The sequence below is a fragment of the Theropithecus gelada genome, chromosome 11 (genome assembly GCF_003255815.1).
Source record: "Theropithecus gelada isolate Dixy chromosome 11, Tgel_1.0, whole genome shotgun sequence".
In the NCBI taxonomy this organism is placed as follows: domain Eukaryota; kingdom Metazoa; phylum Chordata; class Mammalia; order Primates; family Cercopithecidae; genus Theropithecus; species Theropithecus gelada.
In genome coordinates this window covers 82540030-82558246 of record NC_037679.1, presented here as the reverse complement: position 1 = coordinate 82558246, position 18217 = coordinate 82540030, and the positions used below count along the sequence as shown (strand labels likewise).

At 43.2% G+C, this 18217-nt stretch overlaps 1 protein-coding gene across 2 annotated transcripts in view; it reads left to right on the top strand.

Annotated features, from left to right (window-relative positions):
- Positions 1–18217, top strand: part of SBNO1 (strawberry notch homolog 1) — an 80920-nt gene that overhangs the window by 25183 nt on the left and 37520 nt on the right. For both annotated transcript variants that reach the window (XM_025402226.1, XM_025402224.1), the window contains exons 5-14: positions 1140–1240; positions 6492–6588; positions 9097–9257; positions 12482–12615; positions 13376–13466; positions 15296–15457; positions 16155–16290; positions 16370–16475; positions 16603–16756; positions 17849–18031. In XM_025402226.1, the coding sequence (XP_025258011.1) occupies positions 1140–1240; positions 6492–6588; positions 9097–9257; positions 12482–12615; positions 13376–13466; positions 15296–15457; positions 16155–16290; positions 16370–16475; positions 16603–16756; positions 17849–18031 (1325 nt within the window). The remainder of the gene's footprint in view (positions 1–1139; positions 1241–6491; positions 6589–9096; positions 9258–12481; positions 12616–13375; positions 13467–15295; positions 15458–16154; positions 16291–16369; positions 16476–16602; positions 16757–17848; positions 18032–18217) is intronic.

The window sequence follows — 18217 nt, the reverse complement described above, 5'->3', positions numbered from 1 at the left end:
GATGATTGATAAGTGGATTTTGAGATTTTATTGCGATATTTAAAAGAGTTTGAAAACCAGTGGTATAGAAGAAGAAAGTTCATTGTTTGGATCTTTACTCTGGGAGCAGGAGGAAGTAAGGAGTTCCAAAATTGATTTTTCTTCTTCTAGAAATAATTATTTTGCCTTGAAAATTAGCAAGAACCACCAGATCACATGAAATTGATTCCTTTTGGGTGATAATCCCAGGTTTTGGGTTTCTTTGGTTTTCTTTTCTTTCTTTTTTTGAGATGGAGTCTTGCTCTGTCGTCCAGGCTGGAGTGCTGTGGCGTGATCTCGGCTCAGTGCAGGCTCTGCCTCATAGTTTCACGCCATTCTCCTGCCTCAGCCTCCCGAGTAGCTGGGACTACAGGCGCCTGCCACCACGCCCGGCTAATTTTTTTTGTATTTTGATTTTTTAATATTTATTTGTTTATTTATTAATTTTTTGAGACAGAGTTTTGCTCTTGTTGCCCAGACTGGAGTACAGTGGCGCAATCTCCTGCTTACTGCAGCCTCCGCCTCCCGAGTTCAAGCAGTTCTCTGCCTCAGCCTCCCGAGTAGCTGGGATTATGAGCATGTGCCACCATGCCTGGCTAATTTTGTATTTTTAGTAGAGACGGGGTTTCTCCATGTTGGTCAGGCTGGTCTTGAACTCCCAACCTCAGGTGATCCACCACCTCGGCCTCCCAAAGTGCTGGGATTACAGGCGTGAGCCACTTCTAGCCCTTTTTTTTTTTTTTTTTTTTTTTTTTTTTTTTTGAGATGGAGTCTCGCTTTGTCGCCCAGGCTAGAGTCCAGTGGCGCTGTCTCAGCTCACTGCAAGCTCTGCCTCCTGGGTTCACGCCGTTCTCCTGCCTCAGCCTCCTGAGTAGTTAGGACTACAGGCACGCGCCACCACGCCCAGCTTGTTTCTGTATTTTTAGTAGAGAGTGGGTTTCACTATTTTCGCCAGGCTGGTCTTGAACTCTTGACCTTGTTATCCACCCGCCTCAGTGTCCCAAAGTGCTGGGATTACAGGCGTGAGCCGCTGCACCGGCCTTAAACTTCTGGATTTTTAAATAATGGGAAAATAAGTTCAGAATTTTCTTCTAAATGTAAATTGACTTTTTCCTCCTTAGCTGATGTAAGCAATGGTACAGTAAAGAAAGAATCTTCTAATAAAGAAGGAGCTAGAATGTGGATAAACGACATGAAAATGAGGAGTTTTTCCCCAACCATGGTGAGTTTCAAATACCTGGGTCTTTATTTTTGTGTAGTATGAGAGTGTACTCAACTAAAAGTGTTCTATATGGAACAACCCTCAGAAAGCTGTTTTTGGGCTGGGGAGAAGCTATACAGGCGTGGAAACTAATGGCTGCACTTAAACCTTGCTGGAATAATATAGATACTAACCAGGGTGGTTAAAACTTGCAGATTTGATGGAGTGTGGCACTAACACGCAGTACTGATATCTTATTGTTAAAAATCTCATCTGAGCAGACAAAAAGACAATGTGGGGTTAACCAAAAGTAATTGATAACTGTTCATTTTAGGATCGAACTTGAATAGATAGCTCATAATGCACTGACAGATCATATAATGATGTGGTATCTGTAATTCTTTTTTTTTGAGACAGAATCTCATTCTTATCGCACAGGCTGGAGTGCAGTGGTGCTGTCTTGGCTCACTGCAACCTCCGCCTCCCAGGTTCAAGCGATTCTCCCACCTCAGCCTTTCGAGTAGCTGGGATTACAGGCATGTGCCACCACGCCTGGCTAATTTTTGTGTTTTTGGTAGAAATGGGGTCTCACTATGTTGGCCAGGTGGTCTCGAACTCCTGACCTCAGGTTATCCGCCCGCCTCAGCCTCCGAAAGTGCTGAGATTACAGGCGTGAGCCACTGCACTTGACCTGGTTATAATTTTTTTTTTTTTTTTTTTTTGAGACGGAGTCTGGCTCTGTTGCCCAGGCTGGAGTGCAGTGGCCGGATCTCAGCTCATTGCAAGCTCCGCCTCCCGGGTTTACGCCATTCTCCTGCCTCAGCCTCCCGAGTAGCTGGGACTACAGGCGCCCGCCACCTCGCCCGGCTATTTTTTTTGTATTTTTTAGTAGAGACGGGGTTTCACCGTGTTAGCCAGGATGGTCTCAATCTCCAGACTTCGTGATCTGCCTGTCACGGCCTCCGAAAGTGCTGGGACTACAGGCTTGAGCCACCACGCCCGGTCTATAATTCTTAACATTTTGAAAATGCTCGGCTGGGCACGGTGGCTCACGCCTGTAATCCCAGCACTTTGGGAGGCCGAGGCAGGCGCATCATGAGGTCAGGAGATCAAGACCATCCTGGCTAACATGGTGAAACCCCATCTCTACTAAAAAAATACAAAAAAAATTAGCCAGGCGTGGTGGCGGGTGCCTGTAGTCCCAGCTACTCGGGAGGCTGAGGCAGGAGAATGGCGTAAACCCGGGAGGCGGAGCATGCAGTGAGCCAAGACCGAGCCACTGCACTCCAGCCCGAGCGACGGAGCAAGACTCTGTCTCAAAAAAAAAAGAAAACGCTGTATGCTTTGGCTCAGTTGATTCCATATGTTTATGTAATAAATTCTCCATGTATAACATTGTTAATATGTAGTAGGTTTCTACACAAAGTATATTTATTACATGATTCTACTTTCAATAAACAAAATTTGACAACCATCTGGATTAAGTAGTAATAATGAAAAGTACATCAAAAGATACAGTGTACTCACAATAAAGGTTAAGAATTTGGAGGAACAGGTGACCTTCATGAACTCTAGTGGCTTGGTGGACTTTATGGAGGAGTAATGGAACTTGGGTTTTGAGTATGTGACGAGTCTTTGAGGTGGAATTTTCGGAAGGGAGCTAAAGGATTAATAGGCACAGAGGAGGTAGTGACTATGTGCTTTGGTGAAAATAAGCCAGGAAGCTTAGCTTGTAGAAAGAAATGGGAAAAGTAGGTCTGAGCTCCATGGAGGGTCCTGAATTGAGGTTTTTGTTGTTGTTGTTGTTGTTGTTGTTGTTGTTTGTTTTGATTTGTTTTGAGATGGAGTCTTGCTCTGTTGCCCAGGCTGGAGTGTAGTGGTGTGATCTTGGCTCACTGCAACCTCCGCCTCCCAGATTCAAGCAATTCTTCTGCCTCAGCCTCCTGAGTAGCTGGGATTACAGGTGCCCGCCACCAGGCCTGGCTAATTTTTGTATTTTTAGTAGAGACAGGGTTTTACCACATTAGCCAGACTGGTCTCGAATGCCTGACCTCAAGTGGTCCCTCCATCTCAGCCTCTCAAAGTGCTGGGAGGCCAAGGAACCCTGTGCTGAATTGAGTTTGAAGGACTTTGGACTTAGTCTAGCACCACTGAGCCGTAGAGATGTTAGTGATTCGGGAGAAGTTGGGGTGCAGACTCAGTAAGGGGATAGGGAAGACAGATTCAGGATGAGTAGGAGAAGGCAAAAGAGATATGTTGGAAAGTTGGTTAACGTAAAGGGGAAGTAAAAAGGGGTGTACTAGAGACCTCGCAGAGGGGATTGGAAAAGGGAGAGGGGAAAGGGAAAAAAGAGATGACTGTACAATAACGATACCAAAATAATTTTGGAACTTGGTTCTGGAATATGGAATTGGAGACAATATAGCACACTGTAGCTAAGATTTTGAATGGGGACCAGGAGAACAATAGTGCCACTGGCAGTACCCAGTTTACTTAGTGATTGTCTACCAACAGCACTTGGAAGGTGATTTTTGGAAACTAAGAATGCATATTTCTTCAAGAAATGTTTTATGTGGTTCTCACCATTTCCATTTCAGTCCATTATATGCTATAAGTTTTTTATTGGCCTAGCAGTTAAGTAACATCTCAGAGAGACTGCAGACTGATAGCCCATGAACCAAACTAGTCGACAAATATGTGTGTGTTTGTGTGTGTGTGTGTGGGTGTGTGTGTGGGTGTTTTAAGATGGTGTCTTGCTATGTCACCCAGGCTGGAGGGCAGTGGCACGATCTCAGCTCACTGCAACCTCTGCCTCCCAGGTTCAAGTGATTGTCCTGCCTCAGCCTCCTGAGCAGCTGGGATTACAGGCGGCCCCCCTACTTCCTCCCTGCCATACCCAGATAATTTTTGTATTTTTTATTTTATTTATGTATTTATTTTTAGATGGAGTCTCAACTCTTATCACACAGGCTGGAGTGCATTGGTGCGGTCCTGGCTCGCTGCATCCTCCGCTTCCCGGGTTCAAGCAGTTCTCTGCCTCAGCCTCCCAAGTAGCTGGGATTACAGGCGCCTGCCACTACGCCCTGCTAATTTTTTTTTTTTTTGGATTTTTTAGTAGAGACAGGGTTTCACCATCTTGGCCAGGCTGGTCATAAATTCCTGACCTCGTGATTCACTCGCCTCAGTCTCCTAAAGTGCTGAGATTTCAGGCGTGAGGCACCGTCTGGCCCTTATGTTTTAGTAGAGATGGGGTTTTGCCATGTTGGCCAGGCTGGTCTTGAACTCCTGACCTCAGGTGATCTGCCCGCCTCTGCCGCTCAAGTGCTGGGATTATAGGCGTGAGCCACCACGCCCAGGCAAAGATTTCCCAGGTACCATGGTCTCCCTCATCTGAGTTATCTGTTTGACCTGAATTTGATGTCAGTTGCCATCTCACATGCACCTGGCTTCAAGGTGTTTGTTTGTTCCCTGGATATAGTAGTCCTTCAGTTTTACCAACTTATCCTTCAGTTATTCAGTTATCATCAATTTTATGATGATTTTAAAAAACTCTAGGTAGAAGAATAAAGGATGGAGGGAGAAAGGAGGCCGTTTATCTTAGCATAGAATACATTTCTATTTTATAAGCGAGGACAGGGTTAGATGGTTGGGGTGGAGAGGACCCAGAATTTAGGTAATTTGCCTAAATTAAAAACAGACTACACAGTTATAACAGCAGAATTGGGATTCAAATCTATTCCTTTGGCCAGTCCTATTTTGCCTCAAATTTCTGAAATTGAGTTTTATTTTAGCATAATTTCTTTCTTTTCTTTTTTTTTTTTTTTTTTTTTGAGACGGAGTCTCACTCTGTCGCCCAGGCTGGAGTGCAGTGGCCGGATCTCAGCTCACTGCAAGCTCCGCCTCCCGGGTTTACGCCATTCTCCTGCCTCAGCCTCCCGAGTAACTGGGACTACAGGCGCCTGCCACCTCGCCCGGCTAGTTTTTTGTATTTTAGTAGAGACGGGGTTTCACCATGTTAGCCAGGATGGTCTCGATCTCCTGACCTTGTGATCTGCCCGTCTCGGCCTCCCAAAGTGCTGGGATTACAGGCTTGAGCCACCGCGCCCGGCCTATTTTAGCATAATTTCTGAGAACATTCCAAGTTCTTAGATTTTATCTAAAGACTCCATAGGTTAATGTTGATTGGATGGTTATGTCTCACCTCTTTTCCATTTCACATTTATTATCTATTTGCAACCATATTCTGCTCTAGATTCTGAGGTAAATGAAAAAAGAGCCTGTCCTTAACTTTTAATGCTGTCTTGATCTTGCCTTAATTTGTCTTAACCTGTAGGTTTTTGTTCTCCTCTTCCCTTGGCATACTGAGTTTCCCAACAGTTTCTTTATATTCTTCCCTGGACAAGTGCATGCTGATAAACAATTGCCTAAGGATTGTACTGGTAATGAAAAGTGGCTTGTTCCGGATCTTCCTTTATTCCTTTATGATCCTGTAGAGGAAGAATCGGGAAGCATAACAGTGGTGACCATTCACTTGGTTTGCCGAGGACAGTCTGGGTTTCCTTCTGTTTTCTCAGTGTAATCCTCAGTAGCTCCCCAACTCAAATGTGCCAGGGTTTGGAGAATAAATTATATCGCCATCTTATATATGATCATGATTGCACCTGTGGCGACACAGAAGTCTGAAGTAAATTTTTCTGTTCTTCATAAGAGCCTTTAAAATAAACTCCAGTCTTCTGGGGTTTTGGTTTTAGGATATGCGAGAAAGCAGACAAATAGAAGTGAACTGAGAAGAAGGTGGGATGTGAGACTGAGAGGTCCTGCTTGTGGTGATGCAGGGTCCTTTGGGGCCCATCCACCTTTGCTAGGGTTCACTCCAGTTCTGCACTAGGAAGAGCCAGGCACACTGCTTGCTCTTTCTCCTGGAACTAGAATGAAGGTGAAGTCTGAGTGCAGAGAGAGTTCTGGGCATCAAGGAGGGATGGTAGGCAGAATTGAAGGGGAAAGCAGCTTGACATGATGGTGGCCAGAAGGACATGGAGTCTTGTGGTGACCCATTTGTGGGTAAGAGATAGAGTAGGTCCTTGTTGTCTGTGCTCATTATTGGAGAAGCAGGAAAGCCACGAAGTGTGGCCCAAATTTTAGGGAGTATTAAGGTGGCGCGTCATGTTTCCATGATGGAAAATCGTAGGTGTTCCTACAAGAGAGTTTTTCTGTGTGTTGGCTGGGCGTCTGGTCCCTGGATTTGATTGATTGTACTCTTTCTGTGTTACAGAAGGTTCCTGTTGTAAAAGAAGATGATGAACCAGAGGAAGAAGACGAAGAAGAAATGGGTCATGCAGAAACCTATGCAGAATACATGCCAATAAAATGTATGTCTTCGGGATTTGTCAGTTACTTACATCAAAGTTTTACTGTGGTTTCTTTGCTGCTTTTTGTTTTGTTTTGTTTTTTCCATATAAATTTAGAATCTTTTTAGGTCAGAGTCTTTTAAAACCGAAACTAAAGAAGCTTGGATTTTAATTTAAGTTAATTTTGTTCGTAGGAGTAGTGATTATAAAAATCAAAGGTAATTGTAAAGATATATAAAGCTAAGATACATATTTAATACAACTTGTCTAAAATTGTTAAAACATTGAAATTATAAAAATAATTGTGCTATTTGAATTCCATAGTTTTTAATTAACTTTGTTTCTCCCTTTTGTATAACCATGATTCTTTTTTTTAGCAGCCACTATATGAAGTTGAAAATTAGGTTTTTAGTATTTGCATAACATTTTCACTTTTTCATTATAGGAAACAAATCTGTGTCTAGAATTTGTCTTTCGTGTAGTCTTGGTTTCTATAAAAAGCCACTAATAATACCATTTGAATTGAACTACAATTCTCTTTTTATGAACTACTCATAGAATCCAAGATTCCATCCTTTTCTGGTCACCTATAATGAATTTTAGGGGTCCTATCTGAACTTCTGTTTTTTTTTTGTTTTTTTTTTTTTTTTTGAGACGGAGTCTCGCTGTGCTCCCAGGCTGGAGTGCAGTGGCGGGATCTCGGCTCACTGCAAGCTCCGCCTCCCGGGTTCACGCCATTCTCCCGCCTCAGCCTCCCAAGTAGCTGAGACTACAGGCGCCCGCCACCACGCCCGGCTAGTTTTTTGTATTTTTAGTAGAGACGGGGTTTCACCATGTTAGCCAGGATAGTCTCGATCTCCTGACCTCGTGATCCACCCGCCTCAGCCTCCCAAAGTGCTGGGATTACAGGCTTGAGCCACCGTGCCCGGCCTTCTGTTTTTTTTTATTCCAATAATCATTTTGCAAAAGGATTGAAAGAGTTTATGGCCCTTTAAGCCAGAGGGCAACAAACTCAATCTGGACCAATCCCTCTTTTATAGTAAATAAAGTTTTATCGTAACAGGCATGATTATTGGTTTACATATTATCTATGGCTGCGTTGACACTACAACAGCAATGTTAAGTAGTTGTACAAGAGACAGGATGGCCTAAAATGGCAAAATCATTCTCAGACCCTTTACAGAAAAAGTTCCCTGATCATTATTTTAATGTATTCATGTTGTACATTTTGGGGACTTGGTTGGTTAATTTTATAGCCAAGTTTGTCTTTCAAATACGTTTCAAAGTAAAATATATTATTGTTTTTAAGGTGGGGTCTGGCTTTTTACTCAGTCTGGAGTGCAGTGGCATGCTCTCGCCTCACTGCAACCTCTGCTTCCCAGGATCCCTCCTGGATTCAAGCAATTCTCATGCCTCAGTCTCCTGAGTAGCTAGGATTACAGGCATGCACCACCATACCTGGCTGATTTTTGTATTTTTAGTAGAAATGGGGTTTCACCGTGTTGGCCAGGCTGGTCTCGAATGCCTGACCTCAGGAGATCCGCCCACCTTGGCTTCCCAAAGTGCTGGGATTACAGACGTGAGCCACCACACCCAGCCAGGCAGTGGCGCAATCTTAGCTCACTGCAGCCTCAGCCTTCAAGGCTCGAGCAATCTTCCCGCCTCAGCCTCCTGAGTAGCTCAGACCACAAGTCCCACCACCATGCCCAGCTAATTTTTGGATTTTAATTGTAGAGATGAAGGTCTCACTATGTTGGGGAGGCTGGTCTTAAACTCTTGGCCTCAAATGATACTCCTGCTTTGGCCTCCCAAAGTGCTGAGATGATAAGCATGAGCCTTCGTGCCTAGCCTCAAAGTATAATTATATTGCAAACTTTTGTTTTACTGAGTGAAGGACTGAAGTAACAGAACTCCTTAATCTGGCATTATGTTCTGTTACTACTAGAGAGGCTGCTGGTATGCACCAAGTTGGTGTTTTTTTAGATCTTTTTTAATCAGCAAATCTCTATTTTATTTTATTTATTATTTAAGTTTATTTATTTATTTTTTGAGACAGAGGCTCACTCCACTCAGGCTGGAGTGCAGTGGCGCAGTCTTGGCTCATTGCAACCTCCGTCTCCTGGGTTCAAGCAATTCTCGTTCCTCAGCCTCCTGAGTAGCTGGAATTACAGGCGTGTGCCAACATGCCCAGCTAATTTTTGTATTTTTAGTAGAGACAGGGTTTTGCTATGTTGGCCAGGCTGGTCTTGAACGCCTGACCTCAAATGATCCCTCGGCCTCCTAAAGTGCTAGGATTACACGCGTGAGCCACCCACCTGGCCCAAATCTCTATTTTAACCATATGTAGTTGATAAATTATTTTAGTCAAATATAGATACTACTTTATCGTCAGTGACTTTTTATAGAAGCCCAGAGTGAATACTTTTTATTTTCTTTGTCATAAGAAAAACAATAAAATATCTTATAATGAAACTAGAAATGTTATTACTTAGAATAATTAAAATATTTTGTTTTTACATTTTTGTTTAGTAAAAATTGGCTTGCGTCATCCGGATGCTGTAGTGGAAACTAGCTCTTTATCCAGTGTTACTCCTCCTGATGTTTGGTACAAAACATCCATTTCTGAGGAAACCATTGATAATGGCTGGTTATCAGCATTGCAGCTTGAGGCAATTACATATGCAGCCCAGGTAAGCAATAATATTTCATAATTAATACAATAATTATTTTATCCTAGTCCATATAACATAGTTGTTTCAATCTAAAGGTAACTTTTCCTTGTATGAAAACCCTGTAAATGTGATTTTTATGAAAGTTTAGTGTGTTGGAAAATTAAATTTAGAAGTGTAGAAGAGATACAGGTAGTGCATTTCCAGTGGAAATGGCAAATGTTATAACTTTCTTGGAATTTACTGAGAGTATCTATTAAAATTAAAAATATGGGCCGGGCACGGTGGCTTACGCCTGTAATCCCAGCACTTTGTGAGGCCGAGGCGGGCAGATCACGAGGTCAGGAGACGAGACCATCCTGGCTAACACAGTGAAACCCCGTCTCTATTAAAAATACAAAAAAATTAGCAGGACGTGGTGGCGGGCGCCTGTAGTCCCAGCTACTTGGGAGGCTGAGGCAGGAGAATGGCTTGAACCTTGGAGGCGGAGCTTGCAGTGAGCCGAGATGGCGCCACAGCACTCCAGCCTAGGCAACAGAGCGAGACTCTGTCTCAAAAAAAAAAAAAAAAAGTATATCGACCAGGCGCAGTGGCTCATTTCTGCAATCCCAGCACTTTGGGAGGCTGAGCTGGGTGCTTGAGCCCAGGAGTTCAGGACTAGTCTGGGTAACATGGTGAAACATCATGTCTACTAAAAATACAAAAAATTAGCTGAGTGTAGTGGCATGCGCCTATAGTCCCAGTTTCTCGGGAGGCTGAGGTAGGGGAATCACCTCAGCCAGGGAAGTCGAGGCTGCAATAAGCTGTGATCTTGTCACTCTAGCCTGGGTGATGGGAACAAGACCTGTCTCAAAAAAAAAAAAAAAAAATTATATGTATGTGTGTGTGTGTGTATATATACCCATTTCTAGGAGTGTGTTCCCTAGAACTGTAGATAAGAACATATGCAGAATGATATTTGTTGTACCTTTGGTCCCCCCAGCTGGAAAAGATTTGAGCATCCACGTTGTTGGGGGGTGATTGCATAAACTGTGATATTATTGGACTGTGGGGTGTTGTGTGGGCTTTTAAAATGATGTGAGGTAGAGTTAAACAGTTGTCTTGAAGTGATTTCAGTCATATTCCATATCTGTAAAATAAGTAATGACCAAAATAGCCATTTATCCTCCATATTTTGTGTGATACAAAACTTTTTTTTTTTTTTTTTTGGAGACGGAGTCTCGCTCTGTCACCCAGGCTGGAGTGCAGTGGCCGGATCTCTGCTCACTGCAAGCTCCGCCTCCCGGGTTTACGCCATTCTCCTGGCTCAGCCTCCCGAGTAGCTGGGACCACAGGCGCCCGCCACCTCACCCGGCTAGTTTTTTGTACTTTTTAGTAGAGACGGGGTTTCACTGTGTTAGCCAGGATGGTCTCGATCTCCTGACCTTGTGATCCGCCCGTCTCGGCCTCCCAAAGTGCTAGGATTACAGGCTTGAGCCACCGCGCCCGGCCGTGATACAAAACTTTTAATTTGGCTGAGCGTGGTGGCTCACGCCTGTAATCCCAGCATTTTTTTTTTTTTTTTTTTTTTGAGATGGAGTCTCGCTGTGTCACCCAGGCTGGAGTGCAGTGGTGCAATCTAGGCTCACTGAAGCCTCCGCCTCGCACACCTGGCTAATTTTTTCTACTTTTAGTGGAGATGGGGTTTCACCATGTTAGCCAGGATGGTCTCGATTTCCTGACCTCATGATCCACCCACCTCAGCCTCCCAAAGTGCTGGGATTACAGGCGTGAGCCACGGTGCCCGGCCCAGTCCCAGCAGTTTGGGAGGCCGAGTCAATTGGGTCATCCTGAGGTCAGGAGTTTGAGACCAGCCTGGCCAACGTGGTGAAACCCTGTCTCTACCAAAAATACAAAAATTAGCCAGGCATGGTGGTGGTGCACACCTGTAATCCCAGCTACTCGGGAACCTAAGGAGAGTTGCTTAAATCCAGGATGTGGAGGTTGCAGTGCGCTGAGACTGTCTCAAAAAAAAAAAAAAAAAAACCAAACAAACCACTGGCCGTGTGTGGTGGCTCACGCCTATAATCCCAGCACTTTGGAAGGCTGAGGCGGGTGGGTCAGGAGTTTGAGAACAGCCTGGCCAACATGGTGAAACCCCGTCTCTACTTAAAATATAAAACTAGCCATGCGTGGTGGCACACACCTGTAATCCCAGCTACTTGGGAGGCTGAGGCAGGAGAATCGCTTGAACTCAGGAGGCGGAGGTTGCGGTGAGCCGAAATTGTGCCATTGCACTCCAGCCTGGGCAACAAGAGCGAAACTCTGCCTCCAAAAAAAAAAACTTTCTATTTGATTCTGCAAGTGTTGATGAGGGGAGTAGGTGGGCTCACCAGTTGGTTAACTTTAGTTACCTGATGCATGGGAGAGTAGCAGGAAATAATATACAGTAAATATGTAGAAAGTATCCACATTAAGCTGAGCGTGGTGGCTCACGCCTGTAATCCCAGCACTTTGGGAGGCTGAGGCGTGCGCATCATGAGGTCAGGAAATCGAGACCATCCTGGTCAACGCAGTGAAACCCATCTACTAAAGATACAAAAAATTAGCTGGACGTGGTGGCGCCTGCCTGTCATCCCAGATACTCGGGAGGCTGAGGCAGCAAAATAGCTTCAGTAGGGAGTCGGAGGTTGCAGTGAGCCAAGATTATGCCATTGCACTTCAGCCTGGTGACAGAGCGAGACTTCATCTCAAAAAAAGAAAAGAAAAAAGAAAGTATCCACATTAAAAGCCAAAACTTTGAAATTTGGCCGGGCGTGGTGGCTCACGCCTGTAATCCCAGCACTTTGGGAGGCTGAGGCGGGCGGATCACGAGGTCAGGAGATCGAGACCATCCTAGCTAATGTGGTGAAACCCCGTCTCTACTAAAAATACAAAAAATTAGCCGGGCGTGGTGGCGGGTGCCTGTAGCCCCAGCTACTCAGGAGGCTGAGGCAGGAGAATGGCGTGAACCCGGGAGGCGGAGCTTGCAGTGAGCCGAGATTGCGCCATTGCACTCCAGCCTGGGCGACAGAGCACGACTCCGTCTCAAAAAAAAAAAAATCCAAAACTGTATGAAATTTATGTAAAAACAAAGTCACAAAATATATATACAAAACAAAAAACAGATAACATCAATATACTTCTATTCCTAAAAACAGTGTATGAAAGATTGATCACCAAAATATCTGAAGGATTATATTAATTACCAGCTTTTTGTTTTTCAGCAACATGAAACTTTCCTACCTAATGGAGATCGTGCTGGCTTCTTAATAGGTGATGGTGCTGGTGTAGGAAAAGGAAGGACGATAGCAGGAATCATCTATGAAAATTATTTGTTGAGTAGAAAACGAGCATTGTGGTAAGTGTTTAAAAACTAGCTCTGGGCTGGGCGTGGCCGATCACGAGGTCAGGAGATCGAGACCATCCTGGCTAACAACGATGGAACTCCATCTCTACTAAAAATACAAAAAATTAGCCAAGCGTCGTGGTTGGTGTCTGTAGTCCCAGCTCCTCAGGAAGCTGAGGCAGGAGAATGGCGTGAATCCGGGAGGCAGAGTTTGCAGTGAGCCGAGATCTCGCCACTGCACTCCAGCCTGGCTGACAAGAGTGAGACACCATCTCAAAAAGAAAAAAGAAAAAAAAAAAACTGGCTGTGGAAGCTTTTGTTAGTGAATAATTACTTTAGCATGTGGGGATGGGATCCCCCTTCCCGTCAAGACAGAGTCTTTGTCACCCAGACTGGAGTGCTGTGGCACATTCCTGGCTCACTGCAGCCTCTACCACTGGGGCTCAAGCAATTCTCCTGCCTCAGCCTCCTGAGTAGCTGGGACTACAGGCGTACACTACCATGCTTGGCTAATTTTTTGTAGATATGGGCTCTTGTTGTGTTGCCCAGGCTGGTCTTGAACTCCTGGGCTCAGGCAGTCCTCCTGCCTCGGGCTCCCAAAGTGCTGGGATTATGGTTGTGAGCCACTGCACTCAGTGGGATTGGTTTCAATGAGTAAGTGTATTTTTCTTTTTTTTTTTTTTTTTGAAGTGTCACGACCTGGCTTTATTAATTTCTGAATTCTAGAATGGTATAATTTGTATTTAATTTGTGCTTTTTAATATTTTGGCAGGTTTAGTGTTTCGAATGACTTAAAGTATGATGCTGAAAGAGATTTAAGGGATATTGGAGCAAAAAACATTTTGGTTCATTCATTAAATAAGGTATGAAATATTTTTATTCAGTTGGTCATTCAGTAAATATTGACTCATCTGTGAGATGAAAATAATAATAGCTATCTATATAAGGGGAAACTTTTTGGAAAACTTTGATGTTACTCCACAAAAAGCATAGTGAGTGCTAGCCACTATTGTTGGTTTGTGGATTCCTGTGTGCTAAACACTGACGCAGTAGCCACTCATCACATGTGGCTATTGAGCAGTGTAAATGACCAGTCCACATTGAGATGTGCTCTAAGTGTACAGTGCACACCAGTTGATTCTCTCAGTTTTCAGTGTTACTTGTGTCTGTCTTCTATAGTTTATATGTCATAAGGGTGCAGTGTAGACAGTTGGGATACCTTGCACTATAGGTCACCAAATCCTGTGTGATGTAGACAGTTATGGCTTGGGCAGACCGGTTTCAGTATTTTTACAGCTAATGGACTTGAGTTACCCATACCTCTGCTCATGTGAAGACAGTTCTGTAAGGTGAAAGACAACATGTACCAGTGTGTTTTAGAATGTTAAGGTTCAGTTAGCAAATCTTTATTGACTTACTCTGCATGCACCAATTGTTGGTGTTATAAGGTTAAAATAGACTGATACGGTTCCTGGAAGGGCCTCCCTAGTAGCCCTTTGAAAATAAGTAACTGCACCTCTACTTCCCAGGCGAGTCCTAAGTTGAATTCAGTGTTGCCCTAAACTGGCTTGTTAGGGTGGGTTTTTACTGGGTGGATTTGTGGCTGTAAAATACTGTGTCTTGAATGACTGTGTATAGTTCAGAACTAAAAGGATGTAACTGGCATCTAGAATTTTTTTTTTTTATTTCAGAGTAGTATTAGAAGGGCGCATTAACAACTACTCATAATTCTTTTGTATCAGAAATTAATCACGGTGTTTTGCATATAGTAAGTGCACTATAAATGTAAGTTGTGACTTTTTTTTTCTTATAGGGGAGTTTGTCTGGTTTTTAATGTTTTTTTCGTGGTAATAAAGTTTTTAAGACTTTGAAAACTGGATTTTTTTTTTTAAGATCCCAGCTCTGTCTCCCAGACTGAAGTGCAGTGGCGCAGTCTTGGCTCACTGCAACCTCTGTCTCCCAGGCTCAAGCAATTCTCCCACCTCAGCCTCTGGCGTAGCTGGGACTACAGACATGCGCCATGATGCCTGGCTAGTTTTTGTATTTTTTGCAGAGATGGGGTTTCACTATATTCGCCAGGCTGGTCTTGAACTCCTGAGCTCAAGCGATCCACCCACCTTGACCTCCCAAAGTGTTGGGATTACAGGCGTGAGCCACTGTGCCCTACCAAAAACTGGATTTTTGTACTATAAAGTTGTGTGTAGGCCGGGCGCGGTGGCTCACGCCTGTAATCCCAGCACTTTGGGAGGCCGAGACGGGCGGATCACGAGGTCAGGAGATTGAGACCATCCTGGCTAACACGGTGAAACACCGTCTCTACTAAAAAAATACAAAAAAAACTAGCCGGGCGAGGTGGCGGGTGCCTGTAGTCCCAGCTACTCGGGAGGCTGAGGCAGGAGAATGGCGTGAACCCGGGAGGAGGAGCTTGCAGTGAGCTGAGATCCGGCCACTGCACTCCAGCCTGGGAGACAGAGCAAGACTCCGTCTCAAAAAAAAAAAAAAAAAAAAAAAAGTTGTGTGTTTGTGTTATATACATCTATACAAAGAAATTTGTGTCTCCTTGTACTTTTGTGTTTTCTGAAGCCTGTCATGGGCCTAACAAGAGTTCCTGCTTGTGAATGTTTAGTTGGGATAAGTGTTTCAGAGAGAAGGGTATGCTAATTAACTAAATTATTTTCTTTTTCTTTTTTAGTTTAAATATGGAAAAATTTCTTCCAAACATAATGGGAGTGTGAAAAAGGGTGTTATTTTTGCTACTTACTCTTCACTTATTGGTGAAAGCCAGTCTGGCGGCAAGTACAAAACTAGGTTAAAACAACTTCTGCATTGGTGTGGTGATGACTTCGATGGAGTGGTATCCTTTATGGCAAATATTTTTCTATTTTTTAATGATAACAAAATTGTAAAAGGGTAGACTTTTGGGAAACAGGAATCTTGAGATTATACGAACTGCTGGAGTGTAAACTTCAATGATTACCTAGAGTACAAAGGGATTGGAAAGTTGATTCGTTTTTTTACCTGTCAGATAGGAAACTAACCTCCTGGTTTGGAAAAATGTTAATAGATATGAGGAATACTGAATATTGTATTCCCCTTTTGAGGATTAACATTGCATATTTACATAGCAGAATACCCGAGAAGATTCAGAGAAAGAAAACTGTTAGAACTTAGTGGTCCCAAACTTGTTCACAGTATGTCTTTAAACTGTCCTGCATGAGGAACGTCACTTTTTGAAATGCTGATTAAGTTGGTTACCAATCATGCTTCTGCTGATATAAGTTACCAAATAACAACTTCTTGCTGCAGTGGGTTCTTTTCTCTGTTTTAATTTAGAAGCAAATTGCTGGTTTAGATAAATTCCAAATTCAGTGAATGTCTTTGAGGCTAGAGGGAGGAGGATGTAACTGGGGAAAGGCCCATAGGACTTCCTGTGTATTTGTAGTCATAAAGTAGACAATCAGAAGGCCTCAGGGAAATAAAAGTTAACTGTTCTTGAAAGACTGGAGATACTTAATACTGACATGGTACATTCCTTAATTCATTCCATTTAGATAGTGTTTGATGAGTGTCATAAAGCCAAAAACTTATGTCCTGTTGGTTCTTCAAAGCCAACCAAGACAGGCTTAGCAGTTTTAGAGCTTCAGAACAAATTGCCAAAAGCCAGAGTTGTTTATGCTAGTGCAACTGGTGAGTAGTTACTTATTTAAAAATATATATTGTAGGTTATTGTTTCAACTATAATATATTTCATTTGTGGGATTTTCAGGTGCTTCTGAACCACGCAACATGGCCTATATGAACCGTCTTGGCATATGGGGTGAGGGTACTCCATTTAGAGAATTCAGTGATTTTATTCAAGCAGTAGAACGGAGGTAATGCAGTTTACGGTATATACTGTTTTCAGTAGCAATCTAAGAAATGTGTTATTCCTAAAGCCCGTTCTCTGTATGTTAAAATTCTACTTTATTGGTAGTTACTGTATGTTTTAATTTTATTCAGAGGAGTTGGTGCCATGGAAATAGTTGCTATGGATATGAAGCTTAGAGGAATGTACATTGCTCGACAGCTGAGCTTTACTGGAGTGACCTTCAAAATTGAGGAAGTTCTTCTTTCTCAGAGCTATGTTAAAATGTATAACAAAGCCGTCAAGCTGGTGAGGAATTTTTCTTCTTTCCTAGTGTTTATTTAATGTATCTGATAATGTTTCTGTTAGTTTTGGTGATTGTGATGCCTCCTGCCCGTGGGAATGTATTTCTGCTATAAAACAACAGATGAAGCCAGGCGCTGTGGCTCATGCCTGTAATCCCAGCACTTGGGAGGCTGAGGCGAGCGGATCAGCTGAGGTCAAGAGTTCGAGACCAGCCTGGCCTACATGTTGAAACCTCATCTCTACTAAAAGTACGGAAAAAAATTAGCCAGGCATGGTGGCACGCGCCTGTAGTGCCAACTACTTGGGGAGGCTGAGGCAGGGGAATTGCTTGAACCCAGGAGGCGGAGGTTGCAGTGAACCAAGATTGTGCCACTGCACTCCAGCTTGGGTAACAGAGGGAGACTCCATCGCAAAACAAAAACAAAAACAAAACAAAACAAACCAGATGAGTTACCAGATGACAGGCTGTTTAACCAATGTGGATTTTTGGTTTTTTTTTTTTTTTTTTTTTTGAGGCAGGGTCTTACTCTGTCACCCAGACTGGAGTACAGTGGTGTGATCTTGGCTTACTGCAGCCTCTACCAACCAGGTTCAAGGAGTCCTCCCAACACTGCCTCCTGAGTAGCAGGGACTGCAGGCACGTGCCACCGTGCCTGGCTAATTTTTGTATTTTTTGGCAGAGATGAGGTTTTACAGTGTTGCCCAGCCTGATCTGGGCTCAAGTGATTCACCTGCCTTAGCCTCCCAAAGTGCTGGGATTACAGGCCTCAGCCACTGCGCCTGGTCTAACCAATGTTCTTATATTTCAGATTTTCCATGTTTTCATTTTGTTAAGGTAATTCATAAGTTAGAGCCATTTATTTCAGTTGCGTAGTTCTTAAAATCACATTATTTTGTAAAATAACTGCATTAGGTAATAAGAAACTTGAGACAACTGTGTGAGTATCCTGAGAAATAGATTCCCAAGTTACTAAAGATGATTTATTAAATTAATATTAAATGGTCTTGCACTTAACATTATTTTGATTTAATTGGTATTTTTAAATAACTAGACTCAAAGATGAAGTGTCTAAAATGTTGATTGTGTATCTTCAGTGGGTCATCGCCAGAGAGCGGTTTCAGCAAGCTGCAGATCTGATTGATGCCGAGCAACGAATGAAGAAGTCCATGTGGGGTCAGTTCTGGTCTGCTCACCAGAGGTTCTTCAAATACTTATGCATAGCATCCAAAGTTAAAAGGGTTGTGCAACTAGCTCGAGAGGAAATCAAGAATGGAAAAGTAAGTAGAACACAGTAAGAGATTTATTGGTTTTGGGTTATGTTGTTTAGTCTTTGTGGGTGCTGAGGTTTTCCGCTTGTAAAATCGGGTTTTCCTAAAGGATAGTCGAACTTTTAAAAAACACATTTCCTAAAATTATAAAAGCAATGCCTGCTTAGAGAATTTAGAGAGTTCAGAAAAGTATAA